Source organism: Leucoraja erinacea, chromosome 21 (genome assembly GCF_028641065.1).
Source record: "Leucoraja erinacea ecotype New England chromosome 21, Leri_hhj_1, whole genome shotgun sequence".
Taxonomy (NCBI): Eukaryota; Metazoa; Chordata; class Chondrichthyes; order Rajiformes; family Rajidae; genus Leucoraja; species Leucoraja erinaceus.
This window is the reverse complement of record NC_073397.1, coordinates 1,596,775-1,621,873: the sequence shown is the minus strand read 5'-3', so window position 1 is coordinate 1,621,873 and position 25,099 is coordinate 1,596,775. Positions and strand designations below refer to the sequence as shown.

The 25,099-nt window shown below is 52.9% G+C and overlaps 2 protein-coding genes across 3 annotated transcripts in view; both read left to right on the top strand.

Annotated features, from left to right (window-relative positions):
* Window positions 1–1,476: 1,476 nt before the first annotated feature.
* On the top strand, window positions 1,477–12,712 carry LOC129707167 (cytochrome c1, heme protein, mitochondrial). Its single transcript, XM_055651968.1, has 7 exons — window positions 1,477–1,633; window positions 7,860–8,047; window positions 8,637–8,763; window positions 9,042–9,199; window positions 9,630–9,790; window positions 10,718–10,818; window positions 11,861–12,712. The coding sequence occupies exons 1-7, from the start codon at window positions 1,556–1,558 to the stop codon at window positions 11,963–11,965; spliced, it is 918 nt and encodes a 305-aa protein (XP_055507943.1). The 5' UTR covers window positions 1,477–1,555; the 3' UTR covers window positions 11,966–12,712.
* A 1,829-nt stretch (window positions 12,713–14,541) lies between these two features.
* ergic3 (ERGIC and golgi 3) overlaps window positions 14,542–25,099 on the top strand; it is a 28,688-nt gene continuing 18,130 nt past the window's right edge. For both annotated transcript variants that reach the window (XM_055651965.1, XM_055651964.1), the window contains exons 1-7: window positions 14,542–14,697; window positions 14,921–14,991; window positions 15,908–15,995; window positions 16,799–16,918; window positions 20,753–20,843; window positions 21,415–21,580; window positions 23,548–23,605. In XM_055651965.1, coding sequence (XP_055507940.1) covers window positions 14,610–14,697; window positions 14,921–14,991; window positions 15,908–15,995; window positions 16,799–16,918; window positions 20,753–20,843; window positions 21,415–21,580; window positions 23,548–23,605 — 682 coding nt within the window. In that variant the 5' untranslated portion in view covers window positions 14,542–14,609. The remainder of the gene's footprint in view (window positions 14,698–14,920; window positions 14,992–15,907; window positions 15,996–16,798; window positions 16,919–20,752; window positions 20,844–21,414; window positions 21,581–23,547; window positions 23,606–25,099) is intronic.

Below are 25,099 nucleotides of genomic sequence, written 5' to 3'. Positions count from 1 at the left end.
TACCCTGTGACCTAAAAAGGAGATGGAGCACAATCTGAACTGGCACTTCGCGGGGTTGGTCACGAACCAGTGCTAACGCAGCCGTTCGAAGAGGTGCCTAACGTGTTCAGCCTGCGAGCTGCTGGCCACCAGAATATCATTGAGATAGATGAATATGAACGGCAAACCCCGCCCGACCTGATCCATTAACCTTTGGAACGCTTGAGCGGCGTTCTTCAGGCCAAAAGGCATCCTTAGCCTCTCGAAAAGGCCAGATGGTGGCCGTCTTAGGGATGGACCGGGATCTGATTACATCCTCGGACCAGGTCGACCTTCGAAAAGAAGGTAGCACCCTCCAAATGAGCCGAGAAATGCACAGTTTATAGTGCGGGAGGCGGCGGGCGCGGGCGTGAACCAATGGGCCTTCGGTGGGAATGTGGTGGACGAGGCACGGCCCCGTCGAACCGGGGCGTGAGCAACCCTGGGAAATCAGCTAGAAGGGCTGCGAAAGGTCACCGGATCTCAGCGACCTTGTCGAGTTGCTGTGGGAACGTTAACGGTTAGCAGGGAGAACGCGCGGAAGAACTCGGTCCCCAATATCGGCAGGGCGACATCAGCAATGGTGAACTTCCACCTATATGGGTGGGAGTCGAAATTTAAGTCCAAGGTCCGTGCGCCGTAAGTTCGAATGTCACTCCCGTTAACGGCCGAGAGGACGGGCCCTGCTTTACCGACATGGGTATCTCGGGCGGGCTCGGTGGCAGGATGCTGGTTATGGCACCGGAGTCGACCAGGAAATGGTGGCCGGAGTGGCGATTACGGACGTAGAGGCGTTGGTTCGGGCCAATCGCGTTCGCCTCTATGGGCTATCGGCCGAGGCATTTCCCTGAAACGAGCAGGGGTCTTTGCCATCTTCGGGCTTCCACACTGTAACGGAGATGGTAGTAACATCAACGGCGTGGGCTGCACATCTCCGGCTGCGGTGATGCTCCTTTGGCGCTGGGCGAGTCCTGTCCTTCGTCCCGATGTCGTCTGCGTTGCACCCTAGCCTCATCGACCTTTAATTTATTAACAACTCGCTCCTTAATCAACAGGTCTCTGCAAACACGTCTGATCACAACGGGAATCAGCGAACAACGGAGGCGCCAAAGTGAAACCGCGCGAAAACAGCAGCCCCTCCCGAGTCACGTGACCGCGGTGTCCGAACGCCGGGTTCGATACCTGCGTGCGCCAGCAGGCGTCGCTACAATATCTTAAATATGTTAAAAAAATAATAATATTTGTTTACAATTAATTTTACTTTATTTTGCATTCTGGGACCATTTCATTTCAATATATCGGTAAATAAGGATTTTATTTCAAGGAATGAGAGCGGGGCAGAGGGCAAAGCGCGCGGTGCACGCTGGGAGTAAGCTATGTGGCGCGATGCGCGCTGGGAGTGAGGACGCAACTCCCAAGATGGCGGCGCTGAGGGCTGGGCCGTGTAACTCGGTGCATGCTGGGAGTGAGGGCAAGATGGCGGCGCTGAGGGCCGTGTGGCGCGGTGCGTGTTGGGAGTGAGGGCACGACTCCCAAGATGGCGGCGCTGAGAGCGGCGGCGGGGAGCGGGCGCGCTCTCCTCCACAGCCGGCAGACGGCCTTCCACTGCTGCAAGGTGAGGCGGGCGGGGCGCCGGTCTGCGGCCCGGGCTCTGCGGAGAACCACAGGGCCGGCCAAGGTCACGCTGCACAGACGTGGTCCACTCACGGTGAAAGCTGCCGCTTGTCTCAAGGTCACCCGCCCTTCTCCTTCAGCGGCGGCGGAGCCGGGCTCACCGGTGGACGGCCTCGGGCCCCGGGCCTGGCTCTCCTGCCTCCGCGAGCCGCTACGGTACACCGTGGCCGGTAGCTGGGTACAGATACACCGGCCACGTCCCCAGCCCTCGCCCCGACACCTAGCGAGCCGGGACACTGACCGGGGACCGCCGCCGGGTGCACGGGGTCGGAAAGCCGGGCTCGGGAACGGCGACCCCGAGAGCAGGCGGTGTAAAGCACTCGTCCTTCAGGGAGGAAAGCCGCCTGGCCCAAACCTGATCACAGTCCAGCGTAGTCCAGTCTACACTAACTGCTCAGCATAAGGGCAGTCAGGGGACAATAGCGGCATTACCTGTAGTCTCCGTGTCCTATGAATGAATAAATGAAAGAACAACATCGATCTCCCAATGTCACTGGATGTAAAGTTATCGAGGGAACTGTCCGACTTGGAGTGCTGCGGGGACAGGTCCACAATTTATATTCATGGTTTAGGTTTGCATAACCAGACACAAATCTCTGCTGGGTATTCAGTTACGTGAAGAGTCTTCAGAGGGGTTGAAATATCTGAAACGAGTAGCAAGAAGCTTAAGTTGCAATACATTGTGAGAAAACATGAGCAGGTGAACATGATAAGAGAGTCCCATCCTTACAAACCTGTACGTCTTTGGAGTGTCGAACCCGGGTCTCTGGCGCTGCATTTTGCTGTAGGGCAGCAACTGTAACACAAACAATCTTCCTGATATAGTAGTGGCCAGAGGATCTGGGGTGACGGAGGAACTGAAGGAAATCCACATTAGGCAGGAAATGGTGTTGGGTAGACTGAAGGGACTGATGGCTGATAAATCCCCAGGGCCTGATGGTCTGCACCCCAGGGTACTTAAGGAAGTGGCTCTAGAAATCGTGGATGCATTGGTGATAATTTTCCAATGTTCTATAGACTCAGGATCAGTTCCTGTGGATTGGAGGGTAGCTAATGTTATCCCACCTTTTAAGTAAGGCAGGAGAGAGAAAACAACTATAGACTAGTTAGCCTGACATCGGTGGTGGGGAGAATGCTGGAGTCAATTATAAAAGATGAAATAGATGAAATTCCATTTGGATAGTAGTAACAGGATCGGTCCGAGTCAGCATGGATTTATTAAAGGGGAAATCATGCTTCTGGAATTTTTTGAAGCTGTAACTAGGAAAATGGACAAGGGAGAGCCAGTGGATGTAGTGTACCTGGACTTTCAGAAAGCATTTGATAAGATCCCACATAGGAAATTAGTGGGCAAAATTAGGGCACATGGTATTGGGGGGGTAGTGCTGACATGGATAGAAAATTGGTTGGCAGACAGGAAACAGAGTGGGGATTAACAGGTCCCTTTCAGAATGGCAGGCAGTGACTAGTGGGGTACCACAAGGCTTGGTGCTAGGACCGCAGCTATTTACAATATACATCAATGATGTATATTGGATGAAGGGGTTCAAAGTAACATTGGCAAATTTGCAGATGACACAAAGCTGGGTGGCAGTGTGAACTGTGAGGAGGATGCTATGAGAATGCAGGGTGACTTGGACAGGTTGGGGGAGTGGGCGGATGCATGGCAGATGAAGTTTAATGTGGAGAAATGTGAGGTTATCCACTTTGGTGGCAAAAACAGGAAGGTAGATTACTATCTAAATGGCGTCAAGTTGGGAAAAGGGGAAGTACAGCGGGATCTGGGAGTCCTTGTTCATCAGTCTATGAAAGTAAGCATGCAGGTACAGCAGGCAGTGAAAGCAAATGGCAGGTTGGCCTTGAAACATAATATTGTTAAGGGTTTGGACACGCTGGAGGCAGGAAACATGTTCCCGATGTTGGGGGAGTCCAGAACCAGGGGCCACAGTTTAAGAATAAGAGGTAGCCATTTAGAACGGGAGACGGGAAAACACTTTTTCTCACAGAGAGTTGTGAGTGTGTGGAATTCTCTGCCTCAGAGGGCAATGGAGGCAGGCTCTCTGGATGCTTTCAGGAAAGAGCTGGATAGGACTCTTAAAGATAGCGGAGTCAGGGGAAATGGGGAAAAGGCAGTGGATGATCAGCCATGATCACATTGAATGGCTCGAAGGGCCGAATGGCCTACTCCTGCGTCTATTGTCGAACTCTTCCGTTGCGCCACCGTGATGGCGGTAGAGTTGCCACACAATACAATGGAGTCACTTGGCGGGGCAGGAGCCGGGCTGGAAGGATCTCAACCTGAAACATCACCTATTCCTTCTCTCCAGAGATGCTGCCTGCACCACTGAATTACTTAAGCATTTTGTGTCTTATCTAAAGGCTAAATAAGATTGAATTGTACAAAGTTTCATGAGGTCACATTTGATGTGCTGTGTGAATTTAGTATGTGTCCCTGAGGAGGTATTAGCCTTCGAATCAGTTCATGGAGATTGAGTTGGGATGAAGCAGTTATCCCGTGGAGAGAATTAATAAAATAAGTCTGTGTTCACAGGAGATGTACAAGGTTCTAAGTGTGATTTACAGAGTAGATGCCAGGAGCTGGGTCCACTGGCGGATATAACCATATAACAATTACAGCATGGAAACAGGCCATCTCGGCCCTACAAGTCTGTGCCGAAATAAATCAACGTCATCCTGCTACCAGGATGAACCTGGTAGCTGGGTAGCTATGGAGGACAAGGTTGGCAATTTCTGGCTTTGGGTCAAGGTTGTGATGCTGAGTCTTGGAATGCCTTGTGCTGACGTTGATTTATTTTGGATGTTGAGGAATGTATGAACATGGGAACAGGCAGAAAGGTGGACCAGAAACAGGTTTGCTGTGATCTCATTAGATGGCAGAACAGAATTAAGGTGCTGTCGTTCCACCACTACCTTGTTTTATTGTCTTGAAGATGCTACGTAAATACAAGACTTACCACCTGCACTGCAATTTGCTTCCATATAACCATATAACCATATAACAATTACAGCACGGAAACAGGCCATCTCGGCCCTACAAGTCCATGCCGAACAAATTTTTTTCCCCTTAGTCCTACCTGCCTGCACTCATACCATAACCCTCCATTCCCTTCTCATCCATATGCCTATCCAATTTATTTTTAAATGATACCAATGAACCTTCCCCTTTACTCTTCTTGACTCGTGGCTGAAGTAAACACAAACCATACCATGCATAATTCAAGACATCCTTTAACTCGCGGCCAAGGGAGATCAACCGGCTTGCCTTGATGTGCAGTGACCCTCAAGTGTGGGCTTTGGAAATGTGCAAGATGTTTTGGTTCAAGTGTGACGTTGGTACAAGAGACATGCGTCTTTGACTCTTTATATGTTGCAGGTTATCAGCAGGGGTGCCGCACGGCAGCGTGGCTGAGAGTAGGAGTCGTGTAGCAGCTGCTGCAGTCATCGTGCATCCATGATACTGAGGACATGGCGGACGCAGTCCCATGGAGCTTGAGCATGAGCAGAGTGGGCCGCATGCCCTGCAGAGCAGCAGTGGAGCAGGCAGTCCAGCAGCGTGACGGTGGGAGCAGGGGGAGGCCTCCCCTGACGGTGGAGTTGATGGCAGGGCATAGTTTGTGAATTAGGATAGATAGTGGTGAACATTTGGGATTGCCGGGAGGGCTGAAGAGTTCATTTGGAGTCTAGGTTGGTAGACCTCATGACGTTAAAGAAGAATAGTAGGATAAATGTTACAGTATGATAGCTCTTTAAATGGCAATAACATCTCCTTGGTTTCCTTGCAGACAGTAAGTCTGTGCAGTTTCACCCCTTTATTCCCCTGTGCTGGGTGGGGGGTGCCAAGCAACTGTCTGAGGGGGGTCTTGCTCAGAAGCTCCAGACTGAGCAACCCTTCAGTGATTCTGTCCACTTGCCCGGCTCTGCCCTCCGACTTCCACCCCCTCCTGCTCCCCCTCACCCATTCTCTAACTGCCCATGACATCAGTGCAACTCCTCCTGTGTCCATGCAATGTCAGCTCTTAGCATTGTGTCACATTGCTCCCCACCGTGGCCCCTCCAGACCCCACCCCACTTGGGCCCACACCTACCCGTGATCAGACAATGCTGAGATACATGGCAAGCAAGGCAGCATCTGTGCAGGGAGAAGTTGATGTTTCAGATCAACAACCTTCTCCATCTGTTCTGCAGAGAATGGAGCAGCTGCCTGTGATGGTCCTGAGCCTCAGATATCTGGACCACACTGCTAGTAGAGAGGTCCCACTCTTCAGACCAAGACCCCACTGTTACTGACGTTCATCATTGACGGCCGCCTTTGTTGAGAGGGCTGATCGTTTGCTTGCGGTCCTGGGAAATGCAGGCACCTCAATGCAGGACATGTGTGATTACCAGCAGTCTCTCGCCGGTGCGGGGAGCCAGAGTCCATGAGGTTTCCAGTGAGTCTTCAGCGTTTCCCCTCCTGGTGGCAGGTCATTGCTCACACCCATCACCTGCCCATGGTGGCCCAAGTCACAACAATTGAAGAGAGTAGCAATCTGAATCAGTTTAGTTTATTGTCACGTATTGAGGTACAGTGAAAAGCTTTTGTTGCGTGTTATCCAGTCAGCGGAAAGACAATACATAATTACAATCGAGCCATTCACAGTGTAGAGATACACAGTGAGGGAATAACGTTTAGTGTAAGGTAAAGCCAGATCAAGGATTGTCCAAGGGTTACCAATGAGATAGATAGTAGTTCAGCACTGCTCTCTAGTTGTGGTAGGATGATTCAGTTGCCTGATAACAGCTGGGAGGAAATTGTCCCTGAATCTGGAGTTGTGCGTTTTCACGATCAGTGTGGCACAGGCCGAAACAATCAGTCGGGTTTTGTTCCAATTAAATGAAAAGCACAAAACGTGGTGAATCCGTGTGGTAGGATCTGCGAGAGGGTGACGAGCTGAGGGGCCTCGTGGTGACCTCCCTGTAAACACTATCTGTGACTGCCTTCAGCATTCACTGCTCACACTGCCACTCCCACTTTGTTACACCCCACAATAGCTGGGCTGCTTCTGGAATAATATCACCACCACACCACATGTCGGAGGATAATTAATACCCGTTGCTAAAATAAGATGTTTGAGAGGAATGGGTTTCTCTGGGAGAATAAAATTAGAGTTGTGCCACTTGTAGTGAAATCTTCAGGAAAGCTTGCAGCTCTTACAAAATGTGTGTACTTCTGTAGACTGTCTATAAATTGTAAAGTTCTGGAACTCTTGCAGACCAATTGCTGTAGATGCTGAGAGAAGGATGTGTGAATCAGCCATAGTCTTAACGGTGAGGGGTCCCATGTGTGAGTGCGTGGGAGAGTGGGATTGAGCAGTAGCGGGTACTGGTACGGTGTTTGTTGTGTGAATATTGGTATTTTGGAGTTTTCTATTTCTTGACCTTTTATTACAATGGGTTTTATAAACATTACTGTGGGATAACTTGTTTAAATGGCAATAAAAGCAGCTTTGATCCTTGCAGACAGTAAGTCCGTGCAGTTTTGTCCCTCATTCCCGTGCGCTGGGCTGGAGGTGCCGAGCTACTGCTTGAGAGGTCTTGCTCAGAAGCACCAGACTGAGCAACCCTTCAGTGATTGTGTTCACTGGGAGAGTGAGGTCGAGCAGTAGCCGGTACTGGTACGGTAACAGATACCAGAGGTGACATAAGCAACCACGGATGCTGCAACGTTGAGCAAAACACAAATTGTGGCAGGAAGTCAGCAGGTCAGGCAGGCAGTGTCTGTGGAGGGAATGGACAGGCGACGCTTTAGGTTGTGATCCTTCTTCAAACTGCAGCCGTTACCCTAAATCCGGGTCTCAGCGTACAAAATCTGTCCATTCCCTCCACAGATGCTGCCTGACCCACTGACTTCCAACAAGTAGGAGAGAATGTAAATGAAAATGCAGGAAACGCAAATGCTGGAAAATCTGAAGTGAAAACTCGGCATGTCAGGCGGCGTCTGTGGGTCATGAAGCCGAGGTGACGTTCCATAGCCGGGACCATTTGTCAGGGACTGTATGCTGGGAAGGATAGTCAGTCTGCCTGTGGTGCACCCACAGTGGGTGCAGAGTGACAGGGATTGTGTGTGTCCTTGCTCCACTCTACGGCCATCATGCCTTGTCTTGCAGGCCAGGATGTCCTTTGCCAACTTGTCTCGTGGCAAGAAGATGGCGCTGTCCACGTTGGGGATGCTGGCGGCCGGAGGCGGCACGCTGGCCCTTGCCCTTCACCGCTCGGTGTACGCAGACCTGGAGCTGCACGCGCCAAGTTACCCCTGGAGTCATGGCGGCTTCCTGTCTGCTCTCGACCATGCCAGGTAAGGAAACTGACCAGAGGGATGGGGCTGAATGGTCGGGTGGGGGGGGGGGGGGGGGGGAGGGGGGGGGGAGGGGAGAGGGGGGGAGGTGGAAGAGCGGGGGAGGTTGAAGAGCGGCTGACCAGACCACATTCCACACTGCTGAGCAGTCATGTTTCAGGCCCGCGTTCCTGGGCTCATGGGATCTCGCGTGTGGAGCAGGAGAGGGTTAGTATATCGTCCGCCCGGCTTCCATCCCTCCTGGAAAATGCATGTTAAGGACAGGAGCAGCTTCAGATTTTTTTCTGCTGAAGTTGAAGTGTGTCGGCACTTGCTGGCAAAGATCGGATGAGAATTATCGCAAGTACAAGCAAGTCAGTAATCTGTGGACTTGTGCAGTTTGCTGTGGAGGGGATTGTTAAAGGCTGCGGGAGTCAGCTGGGGAGAGCGGGCAGGCTTCACATTAACTGCTCGAGGTCTTCCTGGTAACAAGCTCACTGGCTGGCGGTTGGTTTGCCCTTGCTGTGGGGGTAGGTTTGTCCTTGCTGTGGGGGGTACTGGAGAGGTAGAGTCTGGTGCTCTGACGTGAAGCGGTTCCCTTTGCCGACAGTGTTCGCCGTGGCTACCAGGTGTACAAGCAGGTGTGTGCAGCCTGTCACAACATGGAGTACCTGGCCTTCCGGAACCTGATCGGAGTGACTCACACAGAGGAGGAGGCAAAGGCACTGGCTGAGGAGGTGAGAGAGACCACCGTTTACATCTTCACTCAGCTCCTGATGTGGACTGTTGGACCAGAACGGCAAGCTCCAAGGTAGCGGAGTCACCGGGACTGGCCACGTCTGAGTTTTTGCTGGGAAGAGGAGATTTGGGCCGGGGTGGTGGCATAGGATGGGGATCTCATCGAAACCTACCGAATAATACCGAACCTACCAGTTAAACCCGTGAGTGTCGGTGATGGGTTGGCTGCGTCACACAGGGTCACGGCCTGATGCAAGTCCCGTTTCTCTGCTCCCAGGTTGAAGTGTTGGATGGACCAGACGAGACCGGAGAGATGTTCACTCGCCCGGGCAAGCTCTCCGACTACTTCCCCCGGCCCTACTCCAACTCTGAGGCAGCCAGGGCGGCGAACAACGGGTCTCTGCCACCAGACCTCAGCTACATCGCCAATGCCAGGTACTACACCACACCGAGCCCTCTTCCCACTGCCGGGCACTCCCTCCACCCCCAGGGCTGGGGGCAGCGGGATTGATACAGGGCCGTGGGGGGGGTAGCAGGGCACTGGGATTAGTGCGAGGATGGATACGGAGCTGTGGGATTAGTGCTGGGATTTATGCAGGACAATGGGGAGAGAGCGGAGCAGTGGATTTGTGTGGGTTCATAAAGGGGCCTCGGGTGAGAATGGGGCAGTGGGTTTGATGTGGGGATGGATACAGGACTGTGGAGAGATCGGGGCAGTGAGAATAGTGCGGGGATTTATTCCGGGCTGCGGGTAGCGGGGCAGTGGGATTGATACAGGGCTTGAGTTTGATACAGTGGGATTAGTTTGGATTGCTACGGCCTTGAGTTTGTGGTGCGTACTGACGGTGTTCATTTGTTTGAGCAGACACGGTGGGGAGGATTACATCTTCACACTGCTCACTGGTTACTGCGACCCCCCGGCGGGCATGACTCCCACAGAGGGTCTCTACTACAACCCCTACTTCCCCGGGGGGGCCATCGCAATGGCCCCTCCCATCTACGATGAGGCCGTTGAGTTTGAGGACGGTAAGAGTTGGGCGTTGTATGTCGGAAGGACCGCCCCATAACCCAGTGCCCTCCGCTCCGGCCCCCTGACCCCGCAGCGGCACACCCCGCCCCGATGCCCCACGTCCCCCGATCCTACTCTGGCCCCTTGCGCTCCCTGACCATTACACCATGGGCTGCTAACTGGTAGTTGGTGTCCACAGCAGGGCAGCCGAGGGCGGTGTGGTGGGCAAGGGCTGGGTGCGCCAGGGTGGTGTGGAGTGGGATGGGCCGCGGTGAGGTGGGCCGGGGCAGGCTGGAATGCACTTAGGTCACTGGATTCTCGTGTACATTTGAATAAATTGGATTGGGAGAAAGTTTAACCATTGGTGGGAACTGTGGGGAATTGTGCCCACAACTGAGCCAAGCCATGCCGCGGGAATGGGACACTTCACCGAGAGGCCGAAGCCCCGTCACCACACAGTGACCTGCACCGTGAATAGTGCCGACTCTGGCCGGCAGCTCTTGGTGACAGGATGTCTGTGGACATGGGATAAGGGGGAGTGATGGTCAGGGTCACATCACAGGCCCGATCTAGTTAGGGTAGGAAAGCTCGATGGGCTGAAAGGCTGCTGGTGGTAACTCAACTCCGAGAGCCCAGCGGCATTGAGCTGTGCTGGGAGGCAGAGGCCGGGTTAGGAGCCCAGCCTTGGAGGCAATGGTGGAGATGTGGGGTCACGCGCCTGCAGGCGTGAGAGGCCAGGCTGCGGCGTGCAGGAGGAGCGGGCTGGATCTTGCCGCAGGACCTGGCCACGTCACTGTCCAGAGTCAGGCTATAGACGGCGGCCACAGTGGGAGTGGGGCAGTGTGGGTGGAGCGGGTGCTGAGAGTCAGGGGGCAGCCGCCTGACCTCGGTACCCGTGGGTGCCCCGAGCTCTGGCAGCCTGATGCCGTTACTGTTGTCCGCAGGTACCCCGGCCTCGATGAGCCAGATCGCCAAGGACGTCTGCACCTTCCTGCGCTGGAGCGCAGAGCCAGAACACGACCAGCGCAAGCGCATGGGGCTGAAGGTCAGCACAGGGTCGGGGGGGATGGGTGAGGGGCCAGGGGTGAATGTCGGGGGCAGAAGGTCAGTGCGGGGTCAGGGGGTGAAGGTCAGCGCAGGGTCAGAGGCAAGGGGTCAAGGGCTGAGCGTCAGCAAGGGGTTAGGGTTGGGGCAGGAGCTGAAGTTCAGTGTGGGGTCGGGGGGGGGGGGAGAGGTTGGGGCTACGTGGGGTTGGGTTCGAGCGCTCCTGACACCCCCTCAGTCCATGTGTTTACAGTTACTTCGGCCCACCTAGTCCATGCCGCCCATGAGTCAGGCATGTCTGAGGTAGCCATGTTCACAGACAATGACCCAGACTGTCAGTCACCCTGGCCGGGCACATCCTGTGCAGGGGCATGGAGCACGGAGGTGGGGGCAGGGTGCCCACCATTCCCCGCGCGCCCACGACCTGGCCTATGGCCAGAGATGAAGCAGAGATCTCTGTCGAGGCATGGTGGTCTCCTCACTCGCGCAATAACCTGGCATAGATCTCATCAGGCTCGGGGCACCTCCACTGAAATGTTCTTCAGTAGACCCAACATGCTCCAGAATCTTATCACGATCTCACTAGCCCATCTGCCCTTCTCACTGAATACTGAAGTGAAATACTCACCTACATCCTCTGGCTACATCCTCTCCCTACCTACTTACCTATTCTTTTTTATATTTCTAATGTACCTTTAAGTATAAAATGCCTTGGGATTTTCTTTAACGTTTCTAGACTCCTGTTTGTACCCCTGTTTAGGTTTCCTGCTTCCTTTATATTCCTAAAGATTTCAGCTTCTTAAATTGTGCACTGGCTTTCACGTCTTTGACTAAATTTACAACATTTTTCATCAATCAAAGGTTCCTGACATCTGTGGAAGGTATGAGGGCAGGTGACCGAGCGTTTACTGAGTGGCAGGTTTTAGAGGAGTGTTGGTGGGTGGGCGAGAGGGACAGTGGAGTGGTTGAGGGAGGGGTCGCTGGGCTGGGGGCTCAGGTACCCGTCTGCTGGTGCACTGCCTGATACCCAGCTTCTCTTCCAGGTCCTGTTGTTTGCAGCCCTGCTTTTCCCACCGCTCTACTACATGAAGAAGCATCGATGGTCGGTGATAAAGAGCAGGAAGATCGCCTACAGACCACCTCAATAACTCCTGACACCAGGGATTCCTCGACTCCAGTGGCACCTGATCATTACATCCTCAGTGGGCTGGGCCGTTTCTGGGGGGGGGGGGGGGGGGGGGGGCGGGAGGGGAGGAACAGCAAATAACGTGAACGGTTTTAAACAATTGGGCAGCTGACTGGGTCATGACTAAAGCATGGCTCCGTTCGCAGTTTGCATTGTCCGACTCGTGACTTTAAGTGGACGATCCACAAGAAACGACTTGCCAGTCTTACTCTTGCATGATCCTGGCCTGTCTTCAGTACCTTTTAAAAGGGGAGGGTTTGAAATAAATGTGGAACAACAGCAGCCTCAGTGATGGTGAATGGTGTCCTTACCTGCGTGTTCTGGTGCTGACTTCCAGCTTTGGGAATCAGTGCAATTTGGTTTCAAACAATTCCGTGCTTCCACTTAATAAAGCTAGGCACTGTGGATGGGTGACTCTGGTGACGGGGCCGGGAGATTGCTGAGTTTTTTAAACCAATGAACCAGCACAGAATTTTACCAAGAGCCGCAGGAGGGGTGCTGGTTTCAGTAGGGCGAGCTGCTGGGAGCAGTGGGAATCCCCATGAAGTCTACCATTAAAGTTCACCATCAGTGTGCATTGTTCGTGTGTGTGAGTCTGGTCCAACTGCGAGTCGAAAGATTCCCTTTATTAAATCATTACTGTGCACAGCATTGTGTAAATATTTAATGGCCTGCCAACGTGTTTAATAAATACTATGCTGTAGACCGATTCTTTGTTACTCACTGCCTCCCTTTTCTAAGTGTAATGCAGACTCAAACACAGTTACACGGGCCATGACCCAAACCTGCTGCTTTCTGTAATCTGCAGCTGTAGTTTTATAGTTCAGCTAGTATATATCCATGATCAAAGACAGCCACCAAGTGCTGGAATAACTCAGTGGATCAGGCAGCATCTCTGGAGAAAACCGATGGGTGAAGGTTAGAAGCGTCCACACCAACAATCCTTTATCTCCGGAGATGCTGCCTGACCCGCTGAGTTACTCCAGCACTTTGAGTCAATCTTTGACATTAACCAGCATCATTGACCAGGTGGGAGAAGGCTTGATCAAACTACCAGTTTAAATGCTGTGTCAGTGCAGTTTAAATGTTAGGGCTGTGTAATCCGTCTCAAACCACTAAATATGATAACGAGGGGAGCAAGGACCACACGCTCCCCTCCATGGGAACCATGTCCTGCCTCTAACTTCCGGGGCTCCCTACCAACCACACGGAGGGGGTCTGCGATGTCGGGGGCTTGTTCGCCACCCGCTCCAGGGCAGTGTGATAGAGGTAGGCCAGGAATAGAAACGTAGAAAATAGGTGCAGGAGTAGGCCATTCGACCCTTCCAGCCTGCACCGCCATTCAATATGATCATGGCTGGTCATCCAACTCAGTATCCTGTACCTGCCTTCTCTCCATACCCCGTGATCCCTTTAGCCACAAGGGCCACATCTTAAATATAGCAAATGAACTGGCCTCAACTACCTTTTGTGGCAGAGAATTCCACAGATTCACCACGTGTGAAAAATGTTTTTCTTAAACTGTGACCCCTTGTTCTGGACTTCCCCAACATCGGGAACAATCTTCCTGCAACTAGCCTGTCCAACCCCTTAAGAATTTTGTAAGTTTCTATAAGATCCCCTCTCAATCTTCTAAATTCTAGAGAGTATAAACCAAGTCTATCCAGTCTTTCTTCATATTAAAGTCCTGACATCCCAGGAATCAGTCTGGTGAACCTTCTCTGCACTCCCTCTATGACAAGAATGTATTTCCTTAGATTAGGAGACCAAAACTGTACACAATACTCCAGGTGTGGTCTCACCAAGGCCATGTACAACTGCAGCAACCTCCCTGCTCCAATAATCAAATCCTTTTGCTATGAATGCTAACATACCATTCGCTTTCTTCACTGCCTGCTGCACCTGCATGCCTACTTTCAATGACTGGTGTCCCATGACACCCAGGTCTCGTTGCATCTCCCCTTTTCCTAATTGGCCACCATTCAGATAATATCCCCTTTTCCTAATCGGCCACCATTCAAATAATATGAGAATAAGAATGAGGGCCAAGCCTTTGTGATGGGATGGTGGGGAATAGTGCAAACACCCAGCCGGTCGGGCAGCAGCTGTGCAGGCGCACGCTGGAGACCAAAGATTATAGAGGATTATCCAGCACCTCTAGTATTTTTGCTGGAGATGCAGCAAACCTGGCCCCGCCCACCACACACAGGCCCCGCCCCGGGACGCCCATCACGCATTGGCTCCGCCCCGGGACGTCCATCACACACAGGCCCCGCCCCGGGACGTCCATCACACTCAGGCCCCGCCCCGGGACGTCCATCACACTCAGGCCCCGCCCCGGGACGTCCATCACACGCAGGCCCCGCCCCGGGACGTCCATCACTCACAGGCCCCGCCCCGGGACGTCCATCACACTCAGGCCCCGCCCCGGGACGTCCATCACACGCAGGCTCCGCCCCGGGACGTACATCACACACAGGCCCCGCCCCTGGACGTCCATCACACACAGGCCCCGCCCCGGGACGTCCATCACACACAGGCCTCGCGCACGCGCGGGGCTCCAGGAAGTGCCGACTGCGCTTCCGGTGCAGCTTCCCGGCCTGAGGATGGAGGTCCTCCAGCGGCTGCGGCGCTTTGACGCCTACCCCAAAACCCTGGAGGACTTCCGTGTGAAAACCTGCGGGGGGGCCATGGGTGAGGGCTGAGGCCCGGGGGGCAGGGCAGAGCAGAGGGGTGGGGGGCATGATGTAGCGTGGGAGTGTGAGGTGCAGGGCCATGGAGACATTGTGAACGGTGGGGAGGGAGGGAGAGGTGAGGGAGGTGGGGATGTGAGGAAGATGGGTGGAGGAGGCATGAGGTGGGAGATGGAGGGTGGTCCCTGTCTGCTCTGACACCTTGTCTCTCTCTCTCCCTTCAGTGACGGTGATCAGCAGCCTGATCATGCTGCTGCTGTTTTTCTCTGAGCTTCAGTACTACCTCACCAAGGAGGTGAGTGTCCCCGCTGGAGAGTACATGGGCTGCTCAATATCATTACTCCACTTGTACTTATTCCTTTTATGTTATTTGAAGATGTTTTTCAGTTGATTTTGGGGAGAGCTGAAGCACTTGTATATATCCATGATCAAAATCAGCCACCAAGTGCTGGAATAACTCAGTGGATCAGGCAGCATCTCTGGAGAAAACCGATGGGTGAAGGTTAGAAGGGTCCACACCAACAATCCTTTATCTCCAGAGATGCTGCCTGACCCGCTGAGTTACTCCAGCACTTTGAGTCAATCTTTGGCATTAACCAGCATCCTTGACCCATTGATCAGGTGGGAGAAGGCTTGATCAAACTACCAGTTTAAATGCTGTGTCTGTGCAGGTTAAATGTTAGGGCTGTGTAATCCGTCTCAAACCACTAAATATGATAACGAGGGGAGCAAGGACCACACGCTCCCCTCCAGTAAACATTGACTACAGTAAACATTGGTTCCAATCCTACCTACAGCCCTGGTCAAAGTGGGACCTGGCTCTCTTGTTTATTCAGCGGCTCAAACAGCATCTGTCGCACAAGAAGCTGTTAAAGTTTATGCTCTGGCATTTTGCGGAAAGTTGCTTTGCAGAGGGTCCCAGAACGGAAACGTTCAGTCTGTTTCACTTTCCCCGCAGACGCTGCTTGACCTGCTAAGTGTTTCCAGCTTCAGATTTCCAGAAGCTGCGCGTTTGATTTCTTCTCTGCGTGATGGCTGATTTCAGAGCCGCTGGGACTGAGCTGCTCTCTCTGAGCTGGCTGCCTGCCTGCAAGTTTTCCCCGTTACACAGCAAAATAAATAAAAAAACCTAATTGCTGCCTCCAAACATCCTGGTATTTCCCAGCTGAGAACGTGCTGCTTGACAAATGCCGTTGCTTTTCCCATTCCAGATCCATCCTGAACTATATGTCGATACCTCACGAGGGGAAAAACTAAAAATCAACATTGACACCATTTTTCCTCACATGCCCTGTGCATGTGAGTACAAAAGCAACTTTCCAAAGTCCGCCCCATCCCCTATCCCCCGTCCCCATCCCGAACCTGCACCTGTCCCCCTGCACATGCCCCCAGTCTCCCTCCCCAGCCCCTGCATCTCCCGCTCCTGCCTTCCTCCGACCTATGCTGGCTCCTGCTATGATGAACTTTAATTCATTGTTACTTCAGATCCTTACCTGACGTCCCTACCGGCCTGGCCTGGCCCCAGAACCCTGCACGTGTCCCTCTCATCACCCCAGTCGTATTGGCTGTGCCTTCAGTAACCCTGACCCCATGCGGCAATCACTTCCCTCGGCCGCCCTGTTTATACCCTGGTGTCCCCATGCCTCACTCTGGGCCCGTCGCCTGTTTCACCGCAGGATCCTGTGTTCCACTGAGTCCCTCGTGCACCACTGCCTCCCTGTACACACTGACCCCCTGTACACACTGACCCCCTGTACACACTGACCCCCTGTACACCACTGACCCCCTGTACACCACTGACCCCCCCCCTGTACACACTGACCCCCTGTACACCACTGACCCCCCCCCGTACGCCATTGACCCCCCCCCCTGTACACCACTGACCCCCCCCCCCTGTACACCACTGACCCCGTGTACACACTGACCCTCCCTATACATCACTGACTCCCTGTACACCACTGACCCCCCCCCTGTACACCACTGACTCCCTGTACATCACTGATTCTCCCCTGTACACCACTGACCCCTGTACATGACTGACTCTCCCCTGTACACCACTGACTCCCTATACACCACTGACTTCGGTCCCTGTACACCGCCAGACCTGAGCATCGATGCGATGGATGTGGCAGGCGAACAGCAGCTCGACGTGGAGCACAACCTCTTCAAGAAGCGGCTGGACCTGGGGGGCAACATCATCTCCTCCGAGGTGGAGAAGCACGGTAAGGCCAGCACGGGCACTGCCCAGTGCCCACGGGGTTAAACATGTTAAACTCCATTTGGTCATCAAGCATGAGCCAGGAACGTGTGGACTCTGATATATCTGTACTACACGTTAGAGTCAAATAGCGCAGAAACATGCCCTTTGGCCCAACTTGCCCATACCGACCAGGATGCCCCATCTACACTGGTCCCATCCCGCTTTTGGCCCATATCCCTCAAAACATTTCCTACCCTTGTAACTATCCAAGTATTTTTTAAATGTTGTTATAGTAGTTGCATCAACTACCCCCTCTGGCAGCTCATTCCCAGGGCTCGAAATTAGCGGTTGCCCGGGTGCCAATGGCGACCTAAAGTGCCGCCGGGCAACCTAAATGCCATGCCATTTTGCCCGGCTTGGCAAGCACTCGGGACACCTATCGTTTCATTCTGAGCGGGCCTCCTCTCTATCTCTCTCTCTCTGTCACTCTCCGTCTCCGCCAGCCATCCGTATCCGTGTCCGGACCACCGGTTCTCCGCTCGCTCCTCATCCGCTGGCACGGCAGGCCGCCTTACACATGCACACTGCTACGGCCAGCACATCCTTCCCTGCACATGTGCACAACCATGGCCAGCACATCATCGGCCGTGGTTGTGCGCATGTGCCGCCCTGCACATGTGCACTGCCACGGCAACTGGTCGGCGTCGGCCACTTTCTCCCTACCATTGCATTGTGGGAGATCTGGCCACCATTGCTGTCCGTTCGTCGCCTCGCTGCAACCGGTGAAAACCAACACAGAATCACTGCCTGGAGCTGGAGTAACTCCTTGGAGTAACTTGCTGCTTGGTTTCCTGGTCCTCCAAAAATATTCCAAATGGAATTTAAACTAGAGTGGACCCACCACCACCAAACTCCAAAATCTGAAAAATAACAGCCTATTGCATTTTATCTGTTTATTTATTGTGTATATATATGGTCTATGGTATATAGACACACTCAACTTTTATCTCCCGTTCTGTATTATGTTTACATATTCTGTTGTGCTGCAGCAAGCAAGAATTTCATTGTCCTATCTGGGACACATAACAATAAAACTCTCTTGACTCTTGACTTGGACTTAAGCAAAACACGGTTCTTGGGGAAAAAAGACCTACCTTATATTTAGTTGTGTCTGGTTGGGTAACTATGGTAGAGTGAAGACTATTCCATTCTATAATTGTGCGGGGAAACTCCATGGAGCAGCCAGCATCTCTGGATAGAAGAAATTGGGTGATGTTTCGGGTAGAGACACTTCTTTAGATTTCCTCTGGTATTAGTGTTTTTAGTTTAATTTAAAGATACAGCGTGGAAACAGGCCCTTCGTCCCACCGAGTCCACGCCAACCACCAATCACCTGTACACTTGTTCTATCCCACACATTAGCGACGTAAGTCCAGAGTCAAGAGTGTTTTATTCTCTCACGTCAGTTAGAACAATGAAATCTTTACTTGCAGCAGCACAACAGAATATGTAAACATAGTACTCTGTAAACAATGTTATAAACTCCATACAGACAGCATCCATATTCAGGATCAATTCCGGGTCTCTGGCAATTTAAGGCAGCAACCTTATGGCCAATGTACTGCCCCATAGTCTTGAACTGAATTAAAACATATAGTAGATGTAATAATAATAATAATAATAATAATAATAATGATAAATACTTTATTGATCCCCTCGGGGAAATTCAGATGTCCAGAAGCCCCCAACCAACAAACCCACAGATTCAAAACGGGGGACATAGCGTCACTTAGAGATTAATGTTATCAACGTATAATTCTTTGTGTGTTGGAAAACAAAATATAGTGGCACAGCTGGTGGACTTGCTGCCTCACATGCCAGGGATCTGTGTTCGATCCTGTCCTCGGGCACTGTCTGTGTTGAATTTGCACATTCTCCCTGCAAGCGTGTGCGTTTCCTCCCACATCCCAAAGACGCATTGGCTTTGTAGCTTAACCTGTTTCTGTAAAATTGCCCCTAATGTGTAGGGAGTGGGTGAGGAAAGTGGGGATAACAGAACTTGTGTGAATGGGTAGACAAAAATGCTGGAGAAACTCAGCGAGTGAGGCAGCATCTATGGAGTGAAGTAAATAGGCGACGTTTTGGGTCGTGACCCTTCTTCAGACTGATGTGGTGGGGGGGGGGGGGGGGGTGTGGAAGAAGAAAGGAAGAGGCGTAGACAGTGAGCTGAGGGAGCGCTGAGAAGCGGAGGAGAAAGCAGGGATTACCTGAAATTGGAGGTCAATGTTCAGTGAGTTACGGAGGGAGCAGTCTGCGGAAAGCCAACAGGGGAGGAGATGGGAAGATGTGGCCAGTGGTGGGATCCCGTTGGTAGACAAAAAAGCTGGAGAAAATCAGCGGGTGAGGCAGCATCTATGGAGCGAAGGAATAGGCGATGTTTTGGGTCGAGACCCTTGTTCAGACTGATGTCGGGTGGGGGGGGGGACGGGAAAAAGAAAGGAAGAGGCAGAGGCTGTGGTAGAGCTAGGAATGTGAGGGGAAGGAGGGAGAAAGCAAGGACTACCTGGAATTGGAGAAGCCAATGTTCATACTGCTGGGGTGTAAATTGCCCAAGCAAAATATGAGGTGCTGTTCCTCCAATTTGCAGTGGGCCTCACTCTGGCCATGGAGGAGGCCCAGGACAGAAAGGTCGGATTCGGAATGGGAGGGGGAGTTGAAGTGCTGAGCCACCGGGAGATCAGGTTGGTTATTGCGAACTTGGTGGAGGTGTCGTGCGAAGCGATCGCCAAGCCTGCGCTTGGTCTCACCAAGGTTGATCAAACGCTGAATAATCCAACCAGAAATAATATGTGAATGCTTCATTGAGCATAATTCCGACTGGTAACTACGCACTTCGTCCAAACACATTATCGCACACGTCATACAAGCCTTGAATGACCACCTAAACTGTCATTTGGCAACCTAAAAAGCTGCCTAGGTTGCCCGGCTGGCAACAGAGAAAAAAAGTTAAGTGAGAGCCCTGGTTGCACACACCCACCACCCTCTGAGTAAATGAGTTGCCACTCAGGTTCCTATCAAATCTTTTCCCCCTCACCTTAAGCTTATGTCCTCTGCTTCTTGATTCCCCAGACTGTGCATTCGCACTATCAATTCCCCTCATGAGATCACTATAAGATCATCCTCTCATCCTTCTGTCCTCCAAGGGATAGAGTCCTAGCCTGCCGAACCTTTCCCTGTAGCTCAGACCCTGAAGTCTTGGCAACATCCTCGTAAATCTCTGCACTCTTTCCAGCTTAAAGACACCCATCCTAAACCAGGGTGACAACACTGAGCACAACACTCCAATGTGTGTTCCCAGTGTACACCTTTACTCCCTCTCTCTGCTCATCCCTGCTCAGCCCCTCCACCGCTCAGCCCCTCCACCGCTCTGCCCCTCCCCGCTCTGCCCCCTCCCTCTCTCTTCCCCCTCTCTTTCTTCCCCCTCCCTCTCTCCCCCGCCCTCTCTGTCCCCTCCCTCTCTGCTCCCTTCCTCTCTGTCCTCCCTCCCTCTCTGCGCCCCTCCCTCTCTGCTCCCCTCCTTCTCTGTCGCCTCCCTCTCATCCTCCTCCCTCTCTGAATCCCCCTCTCTGCCCCCTCCCTCTCTCTGCCCCCTCCCTCCCACTCTGCCCCTCCCTCTCTCTGCCCCCTCCCCCTCTCAGCCATTCCCTCACTGCTCCTCCAAGCTCTGCCCCACCCCCACTGCCCCTCCCCTGCTCTGCCCCTCCCCCACTCTGCCCCTACCTTGCTCTGCCCCCTCCCTCACTCTGCCCCCTCCCTTGATGCCTGTTGTGATGGGTGATTTTCCCGTCTGTTTCAGAGCTGGGGAAGCAGGATGAGGTCTTCAATGCCACAAAGCTGGACCCGGGCCGGTGCGAGAGCTGCTATGGGGCAGAGAGTGAAGACATGAAGTGAGTGTCACGGGGGTACACATCTTGTGGGGGAGAGGGGGGGATGGAGAGGGGCGGGGGGGTGGGGGAGAGGTGTCAGGGGGGAAGAAGGAGGGATGGAGAGGGAGGGAGGGGAAAGGGGCGGGGCAAGACGTAGGGGGAGGGGAGGGAGCAAGGGGGGTGAGGGAGGGAAAAGGCATGGGGGAGGGAAGTGAAGTGCGGGGGGGGGAGGGGGAGTGGTGGCGGGGCAAGAGGGGTGGGGGGGAGGGGTGGTGGGGAGGAAGGTAGGGGGGGAGAGAGGTGGGGGGGGCAGAGAGAGGGGGAGGGGCAGGGGAGCAAGAGGGAGGGGGGAGAGGGGTGGGGAGAAAGGGTGGGGGAGGGGTGGGGAGATGGGTGGGGGGAGGGGTGGGGAGGAAGGTAGGGGGGAGAGAGAGGTGGGGGGGCAGAGAGAGGGGGTGGGGGGGGAGAGGGGCAGGGGAGCAAGAGGGAGGGGGAGAGGGGGGGGGGGGGGGAGGATGGATGGAGGGAGTAGAGGGGAGGCCTAGGAATTGGCCCAGGGTGAGGAGTGATGCTTGCTGGTTTGCCGCTGCAGGTGCTGCAACACCTGCGCTGACGTGCGGGAAGCGTACCGACGGAAGGGCTGGGCGTTCAAGAATGCGGACAGCATCGAGCAGTGCATGAGGGAAGGATTCACACAGAAGCTGCAGGAGCAGAAGAACGAGGGCTGCCAGGTTTATGGTTTTCTGGAGGTCAACAAGGTGTGTGTGTGAGTGTAAGCGAGCGGGCTGCTGCCGATGTCCACACACACGCACAGAGCCACACACACACGCGCACAGGCACCTTGCTTCCTGTAAAGACTCTATCCCCTACTCCCAATTCCTCCATCTACGCCGCATCTGCGCCCAGGATGAGGTTTTCCTTACTAGATCATTGGAGATGTCCTAATTCTTTAGAAAATGGGGGTTCCCCTCTTCCATTGGAGATGAGGCTCTCACTGGGGTCTCCTCGATATCTCGCAGCTCTGCTCTTGATCCCCCTCCCCCCATTCGCAACAAGGACAAAGTCCCTCTTGTCCTCACCTTCCACCCGATCAGCGTCGCATACAACATAAAATCCTCCAACACTTTTGCCTCCTCCAACAGGATCCCACTACTGGCCATATCTTCCCAACTCTACCCCTTTCTGCTTTCTGCAGAGACCAATACAAGTTTGTCTGACTTCTCCTTACAACCAATACAGTCCAATCCAGAAATAATTCTGATAAATCTCTTCAGCACCGTCTCCAAAGCCTCCACTTACCACCTGTATTGGAGCAACTGGAAACACATCATTTTTCAAATACAATCTAATTATTATAAAAGTGCATCAAGACTTTCCGTATTTTATACAGTGCCCCGACCAATAAACATAAGTATGCTGTATGCCTTGTTTACCACTGTATCTACTTGTATTGCTACTTTCATGGAGCTATGGACCTGGACCCCAAGGTTACTGTACATCAATGTTCCAAGGGGCTTTGCTGTTTACTGTACACCCCCAAAATCAAACATCTCACCCTTGTCCAGATGAGACTGCTGCATCCTTTGACAATCTTCCTCATTGTCCACAATCCCACCAATGTCTGTGTCATCTACAAACTTACTCATCGCACTACCTACATTTTTATCCAAGGCATTTACATAAATCATAAACAACACATGACCCTGCAAAACACCACCGGTCGCAGACCACCAGCGAAGCAATCTTTCACTCCTGCCCCTACCTTGTGTCACCAAACCAAGATTATGTCCAACTTACCATGGGGGTTAATCTTCTGGATCAGCCTATCATGACTAGTCATAGAAACAGAAACATAGAAAATAGGTGCAGGAGGAGGTCATTCGGGCCCTTCGAGCCAGCACCGCCACTCATTGTGATCATGGATGATCGTCCCCTATCAATAACCCGTGCCTGCCTTCTCCCCATATCCCTTGACTCCACTAGCCCCTAGAGCTCTATCTAACTCTCTTAAATCCATCCAGTGATTTGGCCTCCACTGCCCTCTGTGGCAGGGAATTCCATAAATTCACAACTCTCTGGGTGAAAACGTTTTTTCTCACCTCAGTCTTAAATGACCTCCCCTTTATTCTAAGACTGTGGCCCCTGGTTCTGGACTCGCCCAACATTGGGAACATTTTTCCTGCATCCAGCTTGTCCAGTCCTTTTATAATTTTATATGTCTCTATAAGATTCCCCCTCATCCTTCTAAACTCAAGTGAATACAAGCCTAGTCTTTTCAATCTTTCCTCATATGACAGTCCCGCCATCCCAGGGATCAATCTCGTGAACCTACGCTGCACTGCCTCAATCACAAGGATGTCCTTCCTCAAATTAGGAGACCAAAACTATACGCAATACTCCCGATGTGGTCTCACCAGAGCCCTATACAACTGCAGAAGAACCTCTTTACTCCTCTACTGAAATCCTCTTGTTATGAAGGCCAACATTCCATTAGCTTTCTTCACGCCAACTTTCAGTACAAGGACACCCAGGTCTCGCTGCACCTCCACCTTACCTAACCTAACCCCATTGAGTCATTGGGTGAAGTGCTTGGGCAGTGGGTCTGGTTAGTTGTTGGTTACTGGGTCTGGTTAGCTGGTCACTAGGCCAGGTGATCGGGCCGGGGGCCATTGTTGGATCCATTGCTTTCTATCACAAATTCCTATTTTTCCCTTCTGTTGATCAGGTCGCTGGGAATTTCCACTTTGCTCCGGGGAAAAGCTTTCAGCAGTCACACGTGCATGGTAAGGAGGAGGATGGGATTCTGCCGGGGTTTGTGTGGGCAGTGTCGGGGGGGGGGGCCGTCCCTCGCCTGAAGTGACGACACGGTCAACGTCGAAAATTATTACAAAGCTATGGGAAGAAGTTGTAGGGGTGGGGACAGGCAGACTGGTGTGGGGTGAGGGGGGTGGGTACAGCGTGTTCCAGATGGGTCAGACTGTTGGGGGCGGTGGGGATGATCAGATTGTTTGGGGGTGGGTCATGGACTGTTGTTGGGGCCAGGGGGAGACTGTCAGTCACACCGGTTGTGCAGAGCCGTGTGGGATTGGTGCACAGTGTTCCCCTCGGCACCAGAAGCCTGGGCTCCTGTGATGGAACAAGTGTCACCCACAGGTGGCCGTGATGCTGGAGTGTAGGCGAGACACCTCGTCGGGCCATGGGGCAGGGAGAGTTTCACGGGGGGGGATTATGAGTGATTTAAAAACAGGTAACATTCACGCTTGGATGTGGCAATGCTCGGCCAGGGGGTGCCACAGTTACTTGCACGGGAGTGTCCCACTACACTAGCAGCGCTCTACAAGAATGGACGTGAAATTAATGGCAAGGGGGAAATGTCCAAAACTGAGCCCCACAATCTTCAGTTGTAAAGTGTGAGGTATGATTGTGTCGCTGGTAAGACGAGTGGCTGTTGAGAGCGGTGGCTGACCTGTGGGCGTCCGTCCCCACACTGCCCCATCCCGTCCCATCCTCACTGCGTGCGGCCGCAGGCCAGCTGCCTGGTCTCAGTCGCTGTGTGAGGCCCATTAGCCCCGCAGGTAGCGGAGGCTGGTGCTCCTGCAGTCCATCACTGCACACTGTGCTGCTTGGGGTAGCCTGTCGGGGCTGCTTCCATACGGCAGGGAATGGCGGAATGAGAACAGCGGGCACATTAACACCGTCACCATAAAACCATCCTCAATCACCAGCTCATGGGATTAAACTCCAAGTGACCAGTTTAACAATTTCTGCTACATCACACGTTAGGAGGCTAAATGAACTACGCTCCATCAACTATTGTAAATTTGTGTAATTCAAGCTTTCCAGCATTGAATGTGTAAGAAATGGCAGCAGGGTAAGGCCACTCGGCCCGTGTGCTTGTTCTATAAGATCACGGCTGAGCTTTCACCGCCACTTCCCTGCACTTGGTCTCTATTTAGATTTTCTGAATATCTAAAGTGCAATTGACCCTTGCCTTAATTACACTCACTGACTGCACCCAGACAGTTTGCCACAGTTTTATTACCCTCTGTGTGATGAAATCTTTACTGTAAAGAACCAAACCCTTGTGGAGAGACTCTGACCCTCACTATAGGCCACTGGTCCGGGGTGATGTCACCCTGACACTTCCCCTGTCGAGCTGTGTAAGAATCTCATATCCTGCCCTGAAATCACCTTGTGTTTGTCTAAAGACCAGGCAGCGCAGGTGTCATCTGCTGCCTCTCCCCTCAGGCACCACTGCCAAACTAGGGCTCAGTCTG

Bases quoted from the DNA above. Each gene is read 5' to 3' on its own strand.
- LOC129707167 (XM_055651968.1), top strand. From the start codon at position 1,556: ATGGCGGCGCTGAGAGCGGCGGCGGGGAGCGGGCGCGCTCTCCTCCAC. The intron at 8,764-9,041 runs GTGAGAGAGACC...CTCTGCTCCCAG, and splicing joins CAAAGGCACTGGCTGAGGAG to GTTGAAGTGTTGGATGGACC. The intron at 9,791-10,717 runs GTAAGAGTTGGG...TGTTGTCCGCAG, and splicing joins GGCCGTTGAGTTTGAGGACG to GTACCCCGGCCTCGATGAGC.